General features: G+C 34.5%; 2 protein-coding genes across 10 annotated transcripts in view; both read right to left on the reverse strand.

The window, feature by feature from the left end:
* Nucleotides 1-49: 49 nt before the first annotated feature.
* On the reverse strand, nt 50-3,325 carry LOC110992389 (ubiquitin carboxyl-terminal hydrolase calypso). 2 transcript variants are annotated; one of them, XM_022258193.2, is made up of 8 exons: nt 2,748-3,325; nt 2,456-2,603; nt 2,119-2,302; nt 1,887-2,038; nt 1,574-1,759; nt 1,312-1,382; nt 860-1,069; nt 50-476 (listed from the first exon to the last, which is right to left on the reverse strand). In XM_022258193.2, exons 1-8 carry the CDS (start codon nt 3,111-3,113, stop codon nt 282-284), a joined length of 1,512 nt encoding a protein of 503 aa, XP_022113885.2. In that variant the 5' UTR covers nt 3,114-3,325; the 3' UTR covers nt 50-281. The 2 variants fall into 2 exon arrangements, with proteins under 2 accessions (XP_022113885.2, XP_022113884.2); XM_022258192.2 differs by having other exon boundaries at nt 1,574-1,765; nt 2,748-3,324.
* A 2,476-nt stretch (nt 3,326-5,801) lies between these two features.
* LOC110992382 overlaps nt 5,802-20,755 on the reverse strand; it is a 37,914-nt gene continuing 22,960 nt past the window's right edge. For 5 of the 8 annotated variants that reach the window (XM_022258179.2, XM_022258176.2, XM_022258178.2 and 2 more), the window contains 2 exons: nt 8,086-8,327; nt 5,802-7,839 (listed from right to left, as the gene is read on the reverse strand). In XM_022258179.2, the coding sequence (XP_022113871.1) occupies nt 7,522-7,839; nt 8,086-8,327 (560 nt within the window). In that variant the 3' untranslated portion in view covers nt 5,802-7,521. Of the gene's footprint in view, nt 7,840-8,085; nt 8,328-9,330; nt 9,447-9,670; nt 9,808-15,059; nt 15,249-20,755 lie in introns of those variants that run through there. The other 3 variants (XM_022258184.2, XM_022258182.2, XM_022258180.2) reach the window with 3 other exon arrangements.

A 20,755-nucleotide genomic window follows, 5' to 3' on the forward strand; every position in this document is an offset into this window, starting at 1 on the left:
AAACTTTCTTGACTGTTTCTCGAAGGAAACTGTAATAAAATACTGTAAATGTACATGCAAACGTTTAATATTACGGTACATAGCATGTGTAAAAATCTGCAAGATTAATCTTATACAAATGTAATCGATGCGCATTCTTAATTTTCACAAAATAAAGTGGCTTTATTTCGAAACACTGTTAAAGTCAGGCTTTATTACACTTAAAAATCACACAATTCATCCGACCGATGATCTTGTACGCTTGAAGGAATCTAGAGGCCCGCTCTTATCCTCCGTCAAAACTATTTCCTAGTCCGAGGGCGTGGTCTCGGGCGCGCCCGTGGGCGGGGCCTCGGTCGTCTGCGTCGGACCCTCGGAGACCGACCGCGTTCCAGCTGAGCGCTCACCAGTTCCCCGAGAACGCCCCTTTCCGCCAGCATTGAGAGGAACGTACAGATGAATTCGTCGTAGTTATGGGTTCGACGGCAGTCGTCCACCTGAACGATTTAGATTTATTTTAATTGAATTTAAAAAAAATACGTTTGTTTGTTTTGCAACATAAGTTCATCAAGGTATCACGTATTCTACGTCATTAAATTCGAGCCTGTTGGCATCCCTACTCTTCGGCAAAGAAGACAGAGGGTGTAGGCCGAGAGAAAAAGCCGGCGTAAAAGTCTCGGTACACTACAATATTTAAAATAAATATAGCAAATTAATTAGAAGTAGCCTGCCCAGCATTAGTCCCAGGCCCTTTTATCAACTAGATAATCGCTAACTTTATAGTAAGCCTTTTTACACAGCTTTTCTTTAATACATTTCTAAATTTAAGAAATCTATTTGAAATATTAATGATGGTTAATATCTTGAGGCGTTTGAATACCTTATACATATCCCGCTTATCATTTTCGTCGTTCAGAGCCAGCTGACACGACTGCATCTCGGAGACAATGCTGTTCAGGAACATATTGAGCTCCGAGTGACTGAGCAAGATCTTCCGAAATCTGTAGGGCTGTTCTGGTGAAACCTCACAGCAAAGGATTATTGGTTTGTTATTACTGCGGATGAGAGCTGTCGTTGATGTTGGATGGAGCTGCAAATTTTAAAATATATATACTATTATTTTTATATAAAGTATATAAATAATGTTTAAGACAACATTTTTGTCATCGGAGAAACTTATATAATTTTCAGGTAAACAAGGCTCAGGGGCTAGGTGGAGTTCCTTAGGAATTGTTAACCAGGGATATGTATTTATTATAAGTCCATTAAAATCAATTAAGTTATTAACATTTTCACTTGAATGCATACTTTTGTAAAAAAAATTCAACTTACATTTGTTAATATTTGATTCTCACCATTAATTGTAAAAAACTTCAAGTTTGCATTTTGTTCTACAGGTTCAGCTAAAAAATTTGTATAATTAACTATAAACAATTCTTACAAAAATTAATTTGTTTTAATAAAAACACAAAAATAAATGTAATTTGAATGAGGATGAACTAATATAATTCAGATTAAATAAATAAAAAAAACAATAAATATAAATATGGTTATGGTAGTTGTTTTAGTGATTTCATTGATGAAAATTATTTACCTAAACTTATACTTTTATCCTGTTGTGGTTTATCAACAACCCCAATTTCAATAATAATGGGCTGTGTGAAATCAATATCATAGGAAGGAGCCTCCATGGCATCTAAGGCATTTATTATTGCATCCTCAGAAACTTGTAGACCATTTTCATTAGATGAATCCTCTTTGTCTGGAGATATAGACTCTTCTGAAACTGTATAAATAGTTATTTTTAAAGAACTTACTGCACCATAAATGCTTTAAGAATATTTATGTGGCACATCAAATAAATAAATCATATCCATTATTATAAATAGCTGAAAAGTTTTATTTACCATTATAATCTCGAGGTTTAGTGAGTAAATGCCTTAAGTGTTTTCCAATCTTTGAAATAGCTTCTTTTATCCTTTTTTGATTCATCTCAAGTGCACCTAATTTCTGTGTGAGAACAATTCTTCTATCTGGTACAACAGCCATTAGATTAAATCTGTAATTTTTTTTTTTTAAAAAGTTAATTCAGCTGCATTTCTATAGAATTTAAATTTATATAGTATTATCATTTTTCACCTTATATCATGAACTTGTTCACCAGCATCTCGCCCTAGTCTTTCAACCATCACACGTCTAAATTTCTCTGTCCAGTCCTCATCAGCTGCCCAAGGACCATGATCCATAGGGTATGGTTTTAGGCCATCAAGCTCAAACAAATGGCCATTTATTGGCACAAAGCTTACAAAATGGTAAGCTTCTCCTAAAATAAAGAAAATGAAAAAAAGATCTTAAGATAATCTAAAAATCTATTTTAGCACTCATACATCTCACATAAGATCTTATAGGACACAATTATATAAGGTAATAACATCAGTACCAAGCAAGACAGCTTCTTTTATTCAAATTAATTTACCTGTAAATCTTCCTGTTGAAACACCAGCATTTTTATCAGTTTTCTTACGTGCCAATGGAATGGCATGAGAATTGTGAGCACACGCTAGTTCTGGAGTGTTCCCTATTGCCCAACCCTTGTTTTCTGGGTTCATGCCTATGGTGTGGTGCTTGTAAAAAAATGATATTGTATAAAGATAGAAATTGCATGAGATAATAAAAAAATACTTTCAATTACTGTTTACTCAATAAGAAGCTAATAAGAAAACTTATTTGATAAATGAATGTCAAATATATTTAATTTATTTGCCTACCTTTAATCTACTCAGAGTTTCCCCTAAATGTAAGTTTGGGCAGTTTAATAATATAGACAAGAGAGCATGAGATGCACAACTGTTGGGAACCATTTGTTGAGCAAAGAAAATGTTATTAATGGTTTCTTCATCGCGGACAAAGCTTTCAATTTGTTCCACAAATTTTCGCCTAGATCGACGTTCTTCTATCCATCGGAACAGGAATATAAAACCATATACAGGACTCTCCAAGGGTTTGTGTAAATCATAGATTTCTTCAACTTGTACTCCTTTAACACCAAAATCCTCTAGTAACAATGTAAATAAGCCAGGATCACTTTCTAGCTCCAACCATCCTTCCGTAAGGCTGTTCAACTCTACCGGCATTTTCGCAATTTTTTATCGTTACTATTAATCGTTAACATGTATAACTTTATAATTATAATTAGCTAGTAATATCTAATCGTTTCTGCTTTAAGTTTTGCTCAATCTAGCCTTCAAATTGTAGTTATATATTAAATATAAATATGAACCTTTAGTTCTTGTTCTTAGATGGAAATTGGGATTTGAGAATAATGGAACCACTTACCACACAGAGTAAGACTTATTAGAAATTATGACATATGACAATCGAAACTAACCTCTTGACAGCTGTTCTGTGTTAACATCAAACAATAAATTACAACCTTTACCAAGGTAATATATACATACGACAGAGGTTAACCGATATACTAAGTACCTATTTTTAATATGACACATTTAAAACTTAAAAACGAAATAAAGGGTCGTATACGGAAGTGGAGATTTTTTTTAATAGAACAAGGGGCTAACGGGCAGGCGGCTCACCTGATGTTAATTAGTAATACCGCCGCCCATGGACACAAATGGACATGGAGATAGACAAAAGATACTTTAAAAATCGGAATTACTAAGGAGATCGTAGAACGGAAGCAAAATGAGGTAAGTATATAGAAGATTTTGTCAAGACTTCAGAACCTATAGGTACATAAAGTTTTTATGGAACTCGCGCCGTTAAGAATTCTAGAGTAAAGATATCCAACAGAATTCGTGACTAAGGTGGAATAATTATGAATGGTGATAGCATGCTACAGTATGCTACATATCTCAAGACGATCCAGAGGATAAAGGCTTTTTGTTAACTTCGGATAACAATGATGATATGGTATGGTAGGTGAACTCTGTTTCCGCACTTAGACGCTCGTATGACAATGATATAGAAAGACGAGTGATTTCTAGTTATCCGTTCATAGGGGAGTGCTTATCCCGACGTTAAAATTCGGTAGTAAATGTTGGGTGGAACAGAAGAATGTTGTAAGTAGTATAAATGCTGTATAAATGTTGTTGCGAGGTTAAAAGAGGATCTAATGAAAGATACGAAAGGGTGTTTGGCCATGTAGAACAGATGAATGAGAAGCGGTTAACAAGGCAACCGTGGATGGTGGAGTCTTGGGTAGGCCTTGTTGTAAACACCTGTATAAAATCCAGGATATACTAAATAAGGGATAGCTTAAAAGTACCCATCACCGACGACGATAGTGAATGTCATGAAAGTGGGCGAAGCCAGAGAGGTATGGGAGGACCTTAGCAAGTGAAGATCCGAGGTCTCCATGTACCCTTTCGGGATGACGTGATGATATAAATAAATTAAACTAGCGACCCGCCCCGGCTTCGGCACGGGTACAATACACTACAGAAAATCTGTGAACGTTGTATATAAAAATGTGGGTTATCCGTAAGAGATAGGCATATACCATCACGGACTTTTCTGTAGACCTTTTCAATGTGTGCAATACTTAGTGCATTATTTTGATAAAACTCGTAGGGTTCAGCCTGCGTTTGCAATGTAAGCGGAAAAAATGTAATTATTTACGACATCACATTAGAAACCTCAAAAATAACAGTACTTTTCCACTATTTAATGGATGTTATTAAACATATACTATAAATACGGACTAATGATAAACGGCGAAAGATTGAACCACTTAAGGTTTGCAGACGACCTAATTCTATTTGCCTCAACACGCGATGAACTGGAGAAGATGGTCACAGACCTTGACACAGAAAGTAGGTTGGTCGGTCTGAAAATGAATACCGAGAAAACCAAAGTAATGACGAATTCCAGAAAGGAAAAAGTACTGTTAAATAACAATATTATAGAATACGTAGATGAGTACTTGTATCTCGGGCAGACAATATCTATGTCCGATTCAACAACAAAAGAAATCGACACAAGAATAGCAAAAGCATGGAAGAGCTTTTGGGCGCTTAAAGAAGTCATGAAAAATAAGAAAACAAGCATGGTAATTAAAAGAAAGGTCTTCAATACTTGTGTACTACCTGTACTAACATATGGATCACAAACTTGGGCGCCTACTAAAGCGCAGTATACAAAGCTACAGGTGTGTCAAAGAGCGATGGAACGATGTATGATAGGGAAAACAAGAAGAGACAAAATAAAGACTACAGTATTAAGGAAAATAACTAAGGTAACAGATGTTACAACAACGATCAAGAAGCTAAAGTAGAAATGGGTGGGACACATCGCAAGAGGTACAGAAAAGTGGAGCAAAAAACTGCTTAACTGGTGCCCAAGGTACAGCAAGCGCAAAAGAGGGAGACAACTGAGAAGGTGGATTGACCACATTAAAGAAACGGCAGGTGGTACATGGCAGAGAGTGGCACAGTGTAGAGAGGAATGGCGGGATTTGGAGGAGGCGTTTGCCAAAAAAGGGCACATAGATGCACCAGAATTAGATTAATATGAAAATTTGTTTAAATGTATATAAAATATGTAATGTATCTGAATAAAGGCTATTATTATTATTATTATTATTAAGCATATAAACCTTTCTCTTCTCTTTATCTGTTTAAAACAACCGCATCAAAATCCGTTGCGTAGTTTGAAAGATTTAAGCATACAAAGGGACATAGGGACAGAGAAAACGACTGTGTTTTATAATATGATATGTGATAAACACCTTCTTGGAGGAATACCATAGGGGATGTTTATATAAATATATGGTATAGGCTAAGAAAATAAAATTAAAAACTTGATTTGTACTTTCTGAACAACATTTATTTTGTATGTACACTCAAATTTCGTATAATGTACAAATAATAAATGCACAACTTCAGCATTGAAACATTTTAGAGAAACCGGGTAGGTACACTAAAAAATAATTTTATCAAGCTGTAATAAAAGAAGGTGTAAACGGTATTGGTCCCAATCTAAATTCTTTAATCGCTACTTTACAATAGTTATGGCAATGTGTCTTTTGTAAATAGGAAATTATTACATAGAAGACATAAAAAGCAAAAGGAATACAAATTAATACGCTAAAATTTAGGAATTCGAATCACACATCTTTGGCTATCTGACATTAAACCAACTGCCGTCGGCGGAATATACAGCAAATAGATAAAGCACTAACTCCGAGGTATTTTTAATTGATAAGACAAACAGAAAAATAGGCAGATAACAGTAGTAAATTACATATAAAGAAATATTGCAAGATGACAGAATATTATCATATCAAAGTTATAGAAAATAGTGCAGAGTCGATAAATGTATTAACTGCGCACCTATAAACATGATATTATAAAACGTGATTACTTTTCGTATTACTAAAATAATAAAATCGATATGAACAATGTTCGCAAATAGGTAATTTTGAGTTGTGCAATGAAAACCTGTACAAATACAATATGCTTGCGATCACGTTAATTGTTTTATTATAGTCGTTATTTGAGGACTAGAATCGAAATTAAAGTGAACAATTTCTTTAGTCTACGCTTACTTCTAATGATTATGTTTATTGCCTTCATTTAAACAATATTCGCTTATAGATAACGTGAACATCGTTTATAAAAAAACGATTACAAACAAACTGTTGAAAATAATAGTTAATAAATTATACAACTATTAACATATCACAAGTGGATTTTGAAGATTACCCTGGAGAATTCGAAATCGCAAATACAGCAATCTTTTATGGATTGCACAACACTGTTATCGAAAGATTGCTAACGCTTTTGTATGAATAATATTGCATTTAAATGTTTTTAAAGCACATTTCGAATTCGTGTCGAGTTACCCTGCCCCGTTTTGCCTAGACAAGATTACGTCGTCTGTGATACGTACGTGTCTTTAGTGTTAATCACAATATTAATACAATTTCGTCAAATTCTTCAGTACCACGTTCTTGACGCGTCATTGAGCAAATTAGTTATTACTTTAGTGTCAAATTGTATTATTTAAAATTACGGTTGAAAACCTTCTAATAGACTTCTTCGTGATACGACGTCAGAATATCAGGTAAAATTTCTTAAAAGGATTTCATTCGTAAATACATGAGATAAATTGTGGGAGGCGTTAAGACATGGCACATTTACTATAGTCTGCATCTTTAGTCCGTTAGTTATAATGTCGTCGGTGAACCGAGGGTTAGGCAAGAAAAGCCGCAGAGCAATGCCTGAGTCTAAGAAGATACACTGTCACACGTAACATTACTGGAAATCGTAACAACGAAATTTCATTATACAAAAAATAAATACAAATTTCTTAGTAGTAATAATATCCTAACATTATATACAGCAGGTAGGTAAATTAAGTTAATAACTATTAACGTATATCACATAAGTACGCATCAATCTCAACAATAAACGTGGATTCGTATAATAAAATAATACCGCAACGTTTCACCTATTCGCCGCTCAAACGCCGCGACTCACATGTACAGCTCCCAAACAGCAGTGGATTGAAGTTCCGCGCCTTTCATCTGATGGCCGGCGGGGGGTTCGGAGCTCTGTAGGGGGGCGGGGGAGTTTTGGGGACCTGGCCGTGGGTCAGCGGCACCCCCGCGGCGGCGACGGGGTAGTGTACATCTTCCAGTTGGCCAGGGATGACCGGGGCCTCCGGGGCCGGGCGGTGGGGCTCCACGCGACTGCTGCTCGCCGGGAGCAACCGCGCCGGGTTAAGTTTGATCGCGTCGTCATAAGTGGGCGGGGCCCCGGCGACCGTGTCGTAATCTGGCGGTTTCTGCTGCATCGTCTCCTCGTCCGGCATCGATATCACATGGATGGGGTCGTCAATCTGCAATCGTGGGGAAATTTTTATCTCTTCTTTTATATGAATGATTATTGTCTGGAGATAATGTTATCGAGTCAAGAATGCTTTAATGCTTTAAGTCAAGATGATATTACAATCATTGTTTACATATTTCTTTTCAAGGTCACCTAGTAGTAGGTACCTACCAAAACACAAGAATACTAAAACTTAACTAAAATAACTAAAACTCGTATGGAACATAAGAGCAGCAAAGTAGCGACGTGTACTCACTTGATGGGTATCAGGCGAAGCGCGGTCGTTCTGCGGTTGCCGGGCGGGGGACTGCAGCCAGCAGCACATGGCGGCGCAGATGAGCAGAGCTCCCGCGACGATGCAGGCCACGCCCACATAGCGCACCGGCTCAGCGTAGTCCTCGGCCAATCCCAACCAATTGATCAGGGCCCCCGCGCACAGCAAAACCATGCCATATCGGTACGGGCGTTGTGACTGTCTTCCTTCGTCTAGGGACATCCCTGGAAAAGGTCAACGGTCAAATGAGTACCGATTATTTCATACTTAGAATCGTCTACATGTTCATATGGGAAAATCGTTCAGAACATCGTACAAAGCTAACTCTATTTTAGTGACGACTATGATGGCTTATGCATAAGCTTATGTCATAAGTTATAGTTCATAACAATAATAAGCATTGACTTGACAAGATTATAAAGAATCCGTATAAAAAAGCCGATTAAATAAATTTACCATACCAATAGCTACATATGTCAATATATTTAAAATTCTAACGCTGATAAATAAACCTTATCCAAATAATTATAAATTTCGCGCATTTTCTGTAACCCGGTTTAGTAATCGAAAATAGTTTAGTGGAACAAGTGAAATGGAATTAAAACCAAGAAAACGTTTGTCATGTTTCTCGTTAGCGTGTTAAGTTTCGTTGTAACGGCACTATAATTTGATACTTCAAACTGATCCAAGTCGAAAGTAGAGAAAGTAACAACGCCTTGAGGATTAAAGAAAAGATTTAGCAAACACGGCTTTTATGAAAATATAATGGGAAGGATATTTAAAATCGCTTTAGAGATACGAGGTCAGGTGCAGACAATGGATTCTCAGGGGATGTAGGTCAAGTTTGAAGTGTGTCGCTTCACGCATAACCGCAAATTGTATAAATAAAACAAAATATGACTATGAATAGATGACTTCAATATATTTTCCAATTTTTTTTCTTTATTAATTATTATTCATTCTTTTCATTCATATTAGGATAACCGATAAAGCTTAATACTGTTAAACAAAATCGTAATCTATGTTTTTCTTACAAAAGCAATAAGCTGGTAAGTTTGCGGTGTTTAAACACCCCACGTGGAGTACGTAAAGGTGAAGGACATATCCCAACGCACTAAATGCTTTATAGAATAATTTATATAAAAAAAAATTGAAAATTATCATAGAATTTAAATTATATTATTTAATTATATATCATAGAATTTAAAGTTATAACAAAAAACTTACTATAATCCATTCTCGACCTGTATGGGTCTTCAAAACCTATTGGTAATATTGTCCACGCCATTTCTTTTTACTTTATAATATGAATTTTCATCCGATTCTTTTAATATACGTCTTAAACGGTCAACAATAAGAATGATACAGAAATATTTTATCATATGACAAAATCAGGAGATAAAGATTGATCTTTTTATAATGTCAGATGACGATTGAGAAAAATTACAATTCATTCGAGAAGCTAAATATAACTCTGACTAGAACAAAAATAGCGTCCCAGTATTTTATAAGCACTTCAAAATACTTATGTGATAACCGATTAGGATAGGAAAACAATTAAACAAACCTGTATGACGATCATATTGATGCATCGATTAGATAAGCCAGAAGTGCCGGGAACAAAGCAATTATTAACAAATACTATAATATTTCTTTGTATCACTTATTAACCATAATAATGCTACGGACTTGAGTCATGGTGGTCGACTAAATTAGTATATGCTTGGTGACATTGCAAGAGGCACTTGTAAGTCGTCCCCTGCCCACGCATCGGAGGCACTCCGCACTCATAACGCGCTCGAGGGGCTTCCTTGTCAACCAGTAACGTTCCGTTTTGCTAACGCGATAATATTCGGTAACTGGATTAACCTACAATGTAAAGTGGCGTTATAACTATATATAGTAAATCTTGTTTATATATTCCATAGAATATGCACGCTGGCTGGAGACCGCAGAAAGGGTCCAGCAGGCATCAAAGACCAACGTTCTCTTCAAATGGTGCTATTACGTCTTTTTCCAAGTTTATTAAGACCTTCGGTAGGGCGGCGGGGCGTATCTATTTTACGTTGCACATGAGCATAATCGAGGTAGTTTTAGTCGGAATTGTTTAGTTTTTAAAGAGAATCAGTTAGAATATTTTAATTATTATATACACGCGTATTTAATATCCATTAATTTTTTAATTACAATTATAGAAGGAATAAATTAATAATTAAGACATAAAAAGTGACCTAAATGAATAAAAAACCTAAAAGTACTATTGACGTAGGACCTATGTACGCAGATGTGTAATTAATATTTGCCACCATATACTCATTATTGAGTTTCAAACACAGCATATGTACACACATGTTAAATGATCTTTTTATTATATGAATGTATTCTTTCATCTTCTTAGTCATAAGTAAAGAAGTGACTGTCTTCAAACCCTACCCTACACGCTTCCGCTTTTCCAGGGCATTAGGGTATTTTTATTTTTTTATTTTTTAGACGTATAATTCACGATTTGTTCAGACCAAAGGGTAAGCGACTGACAGTCACCGATCACTCCTCGTTAATGTTCCTAGTTTGTCGAGACCATTCGGTACTCTCCAAGCAATATGGGACAGACTTTTTCAATACATGGTATCAGCAAACTCATCCTGCAACACCACAGGTCAAATGCCTCTATTTCGGTTTTCACGAATAATCAAAAACTCTGATAGAAAATACCCCTCTGGTTGTTAATATTGTAGCATATACATATATCTTACCAAGTACTGAATAATCGTGAACACACCTGTTCCTAACTATATCTTCTATATTTATAGGTAGCTGTGGAATTCAACTACTATTGATTTAATCCCACAAATATCTAACATATGCCGCACTTTGACATACATTCATAATATGATATAATGTAAGTGCATCTAATACATAAAACATAGAGAGATGTTGAGGATAATTCGTATGTACCTAGTCAAACCGTACTCACATAGAAGATTTAGTTATTCCACATATATATATATAATATATTAAGTATATAAGTGATACCTAGAAGATCTTATGTTCCAAAATAAACGTATTTTATTTTTTAGATGACTCTAAATAAATAGTATTAAGAGAGAATTGTTGTCTAGAACAATATAAGAAACGTGAATGAAGTAGTTTTTTAAAATATTCATGTGCTTAATATTTAAATTTTGCTTCATAGTAACATTATTTATAAAACAATACAACGCAAGACACAGTTGGCATCTAAAACATACATACAATTGAACCTCTTATTAAAATTCATTAAAACAACAAAATCGGAATGCCCAACACGTACCCCGCGCCACCTACCGGTAAAGATAAACACAAAAGCTTACTGAGAGCTGCAAATAAATAATGTTTTCGCCAGTAATTATTGTCAAATCATATTTCGTTTGACGAAGACACTGATACTGAATTCCATTTCAAGTAGCTATCGCCAGCGAGATGTTTATTAGGTATCCTTTATTTCCAATACAATTAAAAGTTCATCGGCATATGACGTTCCAGCCAGGATGCGGGTTTCCTGTTCCTCTAACATATGTCTCACAGGGCATGGTGTCAACTGTTATTACCCCATATAAAAACGTTAAAAATTGCCTTTAAAATACTACCTACTTGAATGCCTTAGGCATTACACTAAACGAATAAGAAGTTGTGTTCCTTAATCAAACAATTAGAGTGGATTTCAAAACTTTATATCTGGAGACTGCTTGGTCCAATTAAGTACAATAAAAGATCTGCCAATTAGGAGAGCGGTGGCCTACTTGATGCAGATACGGCCATTTGATGAGAACAATGGTTCTTGCACAAATTAGTTATGGTGTGAACATCAACGTTGGGGAAGTGAACCGGTGTTACCGGTCTGTTGTTCCCGCCATGCTCACCGCCATGACCGCTTTCAATATTCTTTTATTCTACGAATCTATATTTAAAATATTAGGTAGTTCAGAACCGCACCACATAAAAGTATCAATGTCAGTCCCTATAGTAACAGCTATAGTATGAGTAGGTACAGTAAGTAAAAGACAACATTATTAATACAACATAAAATAACATTATTAAATTTTCCTTATAATTTATAGATTAATAATAATAACAATAATTTGACCTTTACAATTTGTATTTACATTTAAATCGACGAATGATAAGTTTCATCCGTTGCAAAATCTCCTAATATTTAAAATACCTATACTCAAAGCAACTGAGATAAAAATAAAGATGTTTTAAATTTAATGTTTTTTTTATAATACTATGGCCTGGTAACGAGACCTTCAAGCCAATGTTCGTAAAAGTAGCAATGTCAAAGACTGCAAATTTCATCTAGAATCTAGAATTAATGGTTTGGCAGCTCATGAAACAACATTCATTATTTTTTCGTTTCTGTTCTTGAATAAGCAACAGATGCACACATACAAATTTAATAATAGTAAAATACGATACTACTACAAATGAATTCAAGCACACCGGTTTAGCACCTATATGGATATAAATTTAGCATAGCGTGTGGATTTTTGTTATGTAAAAACATAAGATTTTCCTCAAAGTTACTTCGATTATAAAGCACATGTGTGTGCGTTGATTTTAATGCAATTATAAAAATCTTGGCGATGAAAAGAGTGGAGGACAGTTCATTTCCAGTTCTTCCCTTCCGTTCTACACCCTTGATATGAGAATTGGCACGAAATAGATGCATGTATATTTCTTCGTTAGATGTTCATACGTACATGAATAAATGATTTTTGACTTTGACTTTGATTCGTACCTGTTGAATATTATTAAAGTGATGCAAACGCTGTCCTCCCGTTTCATCGGTTCAGTGGACAGTCATTGACCTGACTATTGTACAGTCATGGAATAAAAAACAATTTTATTACTTTTTGCCACCTTACATTTTGAATTGGTCTAAATATACCAGATTGTGCAATATCACGCAACAAAGTCGAGTTAAACTGGTTGATTTGTTATTGTAGTCCGGAGAAATGTCAGCAAAAAGGTATAAAAATTAAGACAAAAGAGACGAATTAATTATTATTATTTTATAAAAGGGCATTAGATACAATATGAGATAAGGACTATGAAACAAAAAAAGCAATACTAGATAATAACAAGTATTACATGATAATACTTCACTTATATAGTATAAAAGTACCTACACGGGGAAAACCATAGTTATCTTACATACAATAAATTTTATGATTTAATGTTGACATCTTAATACTGCAAATATGGAGTTTGTCATTCTTTTACCTAACTAATGGCCTGAGTTATAGTTACGACAAACTAAAACAGCTAGAAGCCATTGCGGTTGGAAAGAAGGATAATACTTGCTAGTTTAGAATAAAAACAAATGGACGTAACTAAGATTGTAACTTTCCATCTGATACCATTGATTTCGACCGAAAAGTTGAAGAAACTTTGAAGTGGATTTAAACTTAATTAAATCTAGCTGCAGATATTCTTAATTAATCTGCCGTAATTTGATAGGTTCCTGGAGAGATTTAGCATATACATTAATAGTTTACTGTTGTGAAATAATAAACAATCACCTGAGCACAAAGCATAATATAAAACATACACTATTTATATTCAAATACACTTAATTACCATACTTATCAAAGATTAATCAGACGTAAGAGCAATTATTTAGTGAGACAAATTAAAGGTTCATTGGCTGTTCAATCATTGTTTAAATTTTAGGATCACCACTAAATTCTTTAGTAACACTTAAACATTTGATAAAATTAGGAAAATGTCCATACGTGTCTCCATCGCATTTCGTGATTAATCTACACACAAGACCTGACACAATAATAACAAGAATTGGTAGGACGCAGCTCCGTTAATTTGTAAGCTATCATTTATCGCACTTTCAGTCAAGTACAAGTTAAATTTTATGATTTGTTAATCAGCCACTACCTTTAAGCATGAGAACAGTTGCTTGGTTACAAAAAAGGGTACTTAACCTAAATTATCGATCACTTTAGTAGCCAAAAAGGTTTAGGTTAAGTTAGGTTTAGGTTTAGCGTTAATACGTAAGTACTCAAAAAAGGAGCTGTTTGTTTGAATGTGCTAAATAGCTGTTAGATTACCTAACAGTAAAAACGGGATAAATTTAGGCACCTCATTATAACTGTTCTCAAACAGTACGTAATTGAATTTTAACGGTCAATTAAGCAAACTAATCAATGATTTCTACTGACGTCAAGACATTAGTAACGATTTAAATATATAGTTTCCTTGACATGAGAGCAAATCCCAGTATTACATAACAAAAAAAATCTTTTCCTTGATTACATTCCTCTTATGACAACAGGAAAATGCAAAGACATCGTGAACTGCTTTGTAATGTTCATGGTTAATTTATACTTAAATTTCAAAACGTAAAACATCATTTTATTCCTATCATCACTCCTAAATCCCGAAGCGTAGTCCTGACCAACTTCTCTCGCTTCATCCACTTTCACGACATTCACCATGCGCGCTCGTTGGTTATGACTGGTACCCATAAAATATACTTCACTGGATAAAACCGCACTAAGTTATCACAAAAATATGTTTTTTCAAGTCCCGTCATTTAAATCATGGTCTCGGGATGACCAAGGTGTTTTACCAAAACTTTACCAGCTAAGAACTACCTGAGTTATGGTAGCGTAGTAATACAATTTGTACACGAGCTATAGGTTTTTCCATCTAATCAAATTTCCCCACAGTGACATAAAATACTATCGAATGACAATTAGGAAAGGTTTCCCATCAATTTATTATTGCGTGGGATGTAATAAAGCCTAGTTATATACTTAAAAAACATGATATCATTCGTTTTATACATATGACGCATAATAGCTTCTTATAAGAATTTAATTTTTTCAACAGACAAGACATCAGCCGGTTGAAAATCAAAACTAAATAAATAAAAGTGTAAAAAACTTAGACTTGTTTACCTGTTGCGTCTCAATATATCCGATAAGAATTTGGCACGAGAACAAATTCACTCACAATGTTTTTATTGTAAAAACAAATCGATGCGTCTTGAATGGTGAATCGAATTAATATGACGTCAACCGAATGCACTCGCGTTATCAATAAATTTTAACGATAAGGGTTTTTAAAGCGAAACGTCCGACATAGAGGGTACGCTGGAAACGTATGACGGTAACGGTATAACGTAGAGCCTTATAATTATTTGGAAACCGGTGGCAGCGCAGCCTTTTGTGACGTCACTAATAACACTACGCGAGATCTTGGTGTCGAATACTAGGTATTTCCACTATCTATGCATTACACAACACTTCATCAGATTACTGCTAATATTTAAGAACTTAATTTACATCGTTTTATGGTTTCCTGGCTTACAAGTATTAGTTTCAAGTACGTATCTGATATAGCATTCCATTGTCGCCTGCGTTATGCTTGACGCTTGTCGTACACATAAACAATACATTACTCTATGACTGACTGACTTCTTAATTTTTACGACGATGACGCATTATTCTAGTTCAAACCGCAATATACAGCTGAAATCAGAATTTAAATAGACCCTAAATTGTGATGGAATTAACAAAAGTCTGCGTATAAGTACTTTAGCAGAAATGTTATATGAAATCGGCAATGCAATGCATCAGTTTACAATTGACACAAACCTGACTCTGCCCTTAAATATAGTAGATAAGAGTAAGTATTGACCATCGAACAGTATATATTAAACATACTTTGAAATCGAGGCACGAACAACGTAATTTAGTATTGTTAAATGGCAGGAAAGAAAAAATAATAATATTCACAAAGACATCCAACGCGACATTGACACATCTGTAGCCTCAGCCTGCATAATTATTATTATCACGAACGCAGAATTACAATCGAAGGAAAACTTAGTAAAAGCATCCTTCACTTCGGACCATTCGGTAGGAGATAAATTTTTCTCATAGACAACAGCTTCAATATTCATAGATAGTTATTAACATTATTAAATGAAAGAAAAGAGATGGTCGTCTATCCTGAAAAAGTCCATAAAAAACGATTGACAATTACCGTTAGTAACAGTTCTTGTTTGCGGTTTAATATGATATTGTCTTTGACTGTTTGACATCTATGCTCTGACAAATAACCTCTTTTTTTCATTATACAGTTTTTATATGATTTCACAGTTAGAGTAACAAATTTTTACATGTGTCTATTCTTATTCGTATTTAAGTCAGTAATACGTTTTACTTTTGAAGGGATTCACAACAATAAAGAAATCTCAATCGGATAGCCAGAAGACAACTTTTACTTTGTGGAATGATCTTGAGAGAGTAAGTAATTTACGTCTGATGGTGAATACACGATAGCGTGTACGGAGTCACGTATGTCCAGGTAAATCGTTATAAAATCAGAATCTTCTATGACTCATAATAAATTTTTGCGAAGATGAAATTTCTTAGAAGGAAAAACCACTTTGGTATGTTTCACATAAGTCACTCATATTTATACTCTTTATATGTATATATTACTAAATTGCTATTTAGCTTGGGAGTTGCCCGTTATTATTAATCACAGCAAGCCTCACGCAACGTCAAATAAACAAAATTGTGTGGTAAAAAATAGTAAAAAGATCCTAAAATTGTGTGGTTTTGCGATAACTGTATATTTTAAAGAACGCAACTAAGAAATACAACAAAATATTTAGGGATTAATTTGTACACTTCAGCTGCAGGCAAGTTTTTGTCATGAGTGGGACGAGTATAGGCAAAATGGAAGGTTCTTTTTTTTTATTGATTGTGTGTACAAAAAGGAACTTTATCTAAATAAAGGAATTTTTAAATTTTATTTGTAAACTACTGAACGTATAAACGAATAAATAATGTTTCAGAAATGAAGTTCGTATAATTACATAGAGTACATGGCAATTAAGATATGTAAGCATGGTGTGGTCGAGTAGTAAATTAAACCAGCCTGTATTATTCATAATAGTAGTTGACAGTGATCGATGCGGAATCGATCACGGTAATAACATTGCTTCCTAATAAGTGTAACCTACATTTTTAGCCCTATATTTTCTTCATGGCTACGTCCGCGTCTTCATTATTCCTTCACAATCTGAATACGAGTTCACCTTAGTTTTTGCTCCCGTCACCTCGGAAGAGAATTTATCATAGTAGGAAGTATACACGTTTTTACATTATAGAAAAAGCCTGAAATGGTCAATTATGACATAAATCTTAGTTTTCGTCTATCAATATTAGTTAAGTTGAAGGTTAAGTCGCCAATTTCCGGTTATGACTACGTTAATAAATATTTGGATTTAAAATAAACTGAATAACACGGGCTTGTTGTAAGACAATAAATTAGCACAACGTCTGTAATGAGTTGCACGCAAATCAATGCCAGATCACGTACTCTTTTAGATATCATTATTTTAACGTCTACTCATTTGTTGAATTTTATAGTTGACTAACTCTCGTTTGCATTATAAAAGTTTCTGTTGCGTACTTTCGTAGCACAAGTTTTCCAATTAGTGCTATACCGTTGAGATTACTATCTAGTATAGTCGTATGTTTACTGCCATTTACGTTAAGAAGGACAGTACAACTTTGTATTCGAACGCAACTGTACCGACATTCTGATGTTTTATTTATATGCTATATTCTTGATAGGCAGATAAAATGAATACAATTTCTTCTTCTTCATGTTCCTCGGTGGATGTGATGCCTATCCACACCCGTACGATTGCAATCACGACTTCTTACTTACTACCAGCCCACCTCTTGCCTTGAACTTTGCCCATACATATAAGCTGCAACAAGTCGTATCGTTGATGACGCAAAACGAGACATGCGGCTTTCTGTATTTAAGTCTGCATAAACTTTCATGCCGTCCCGATTCGTTCGTCCCGTCCGTGTTCGTAATACAAATATGTAATTAGATCTATGAATTACGATGCAAATTATAAATGTATCTATACATGTTATTTAGTTTTTTCAACCTTAGTTGCGCAAACTGATTTCCACAGCGGAAATAAATATCAAAAGATTTAATTAATTAAAATATTGTAGCTAAATATGCTCCGTATTGGCATCGGCTTCCGCGTGGATGGAAATAGCTTTGTAGTAACTATATGTGCTAATATCCGTGACACCTTCAATTTCTAGAGCTCAATCTATTTCTGAGCGGTGTTAATGACTTCGCACAAACAAATATATAAACGTGACATTTAGGTCAATCAAATATAATTTTATAATTTCCTTTACACATCTAAAACTTTACACACACCGGAGGAAGTGAATGAAAATTTCGGATGCTACAAAAATTGTTGTCCGCTCATATGAATTGAATTGAAAAAAATTCAAACGAACCGGCAATCGAACCTGATCCAAGCGTCCTTTTACGAAAAGAAAAGAAGCCCAGGCAGTCTTGTGATACCTCATACCATCAAAACACGGTGTAATAGCGAATTTAGCAATATTCGACTCTCTTGAAGTCCATATTGATTCTGAATAGGCCCTGGTCATTCAACGCAACGGTAGGTAGGCAGTGCGGTCGCTGCTTAAACATACAATTTATTTATAAAGCGAGGCATTACCATATTGACGTGAATGTATATAAAATGCCTTAATTGATAGCGTGCCTCGTCTGGTATGGAAACAGAAAGCGATCGTTTGGAATTAATTATTCAGAATATGATTGTATCACACGACGGAATACGAAATTTGTGTTCGGTGACATTGTGTCCTCTATCTTGTTTATTTAATTGTTTATATAGAAATATATGTAGATAATGCAACCTTTAGCTACATTTTTACCAAGGTCAAAAAAGGCATGCTCGGAAATCTGTTGGCGGATATGACTTGTTCAAGTGTGTGTGTATCAAAATTATCAAAATATTTTATTATTTTTATATAACATCTATTGTCAGATACCGTTGCACATTCTATTCTATTCGACTTAGGCACTCACGTTGCCTAAGTCGAATACTTCAGTGGGCACCTGTTTTTTAAGTTTAACATTAAAAAATCATTGCCTTACACAATTAGTATAAGATAATTCAATTTATATTACTAGTAGATACTATGACTATAAATTGATTAATAATATCACAATGCTGCATGAAAGGACTTTTAGCGTGCGCGGATGCATATAAAAATTGATTTAATAACCTAATTTTAATTTTACCTAAAGTTTTGTCATGTAAAAATTCGGAAAACATCAAAGTTGTCCACATCCAAAGATCCCCTTCATACTCTTAATGAGTTCTGCTACTTTCTTTGTAAAAATCCCGAGGGTAATAATTACGATCATACAATAGAAGCAGCAGCTCATAAAATTGACATTTTAAATATTACAACGGACAGAATCCACGAAATCAGCCTTCACAACGAAAATAGGTTTCCTTTACGTAACATATTTAAACTATGTACGGCCGAATGTTTATATTTTGGGCGGGTTGTGCATCTGTTGCCTAGTTATTTGGATCATGAATGAACATGCGATGCTAATGGAAAGATAGTACGAACAATCTCTATACTTTAGCTATGTTTTAATTAAATATAGGCTAACAAATCGTAATCGTTAATATTTTATATTCCTCGATACAATATTTGTACTAATTAAAATCAACAAACGTTTTCGCCCCTACGCATATATTAATGTATTCCAAAACATATAAAAACACGATTAAAATAAGTTGCTAGATATATCTGCATGTACGTCAATGATTGATTCACTTTATGAGTGGAATAATGAGTAGGCTCTACGTGGGCTGACCTGAATCGCGATGTATTAACTTTAGAAGACACCACGGAAATGTTATAACCAATCTGTTACGTAATTTAATAGAAAACTATATAATAAATTGTTCTATAGAGGCACAGCAAAAGTTTTAAAAACAATATACATTTAATATTTAATAGAGCATTAAGTCCTATTAATTTACCAAATGATTAAAGAACCTCGATGGTTGAAAATCTTCCACAGTTCGTTTCACAAGGCATTTTCTTTTGCGAACAAGAAAACTGTGACTCGACTCCCGGTGGGGGTCTTCCCTGAGAGATAAGACCTCCAACTATTCAAAATTCGAGCGTACTCCTCCCTCAAGACCGGAAACGCACCCACTAATGGGTGTCTATGGGCTGCGATGACTGCCCTTTTTGGGCGTCCCGCAGGCTCGTTTGCCCCCTACTATATAACTAACGTATTGAAACTACGAGTCATGTGGTAAAAGGAATTCATATATAAACATTACGATTATGGTAATAACTAATAAGTAACCCGTTTTAATAATTATTTTAGGCACTCATGAATAATGGAGTATATTAATAAAATTATCTCTCCCCAGATCAACATTATCAATGACAGTTTTTAGGTCATATACCCAAAACGAAAATAAACACATGGATAACGTCGCCTTCGGGTTTATTATGTATAATTATAGAAACGAACATTTTAATACGAAGTTGGTTATAAATAAAATTTGGTAGCATTTAGTTTTAACTCGCGTTTCACACAAAAACCATGTCAGCTCGGTATAATTTCAGCGAAAAAGTCAAGTATTGTCTTAACCACAAGTAATAGAAGTCTTCAAAATCACTACACAGATTTGCTGCCATATATCAAACCTCCATATTTCAATCCATTCACTACCGATTCTTTTTAACAAAAA

This window comes from Pieris rapae, chromosome 14, assembly GCF_905147795.1.
Source record: "Pieris rapae chromosome 14, ilPieRapa1.1, whole genome shotgun sequence".
NCBI lineage: Eukaryota > Metazoa > Arthropoda > Insecta > Lepidoptera > Pieridae > Pieris > Pieris rapae.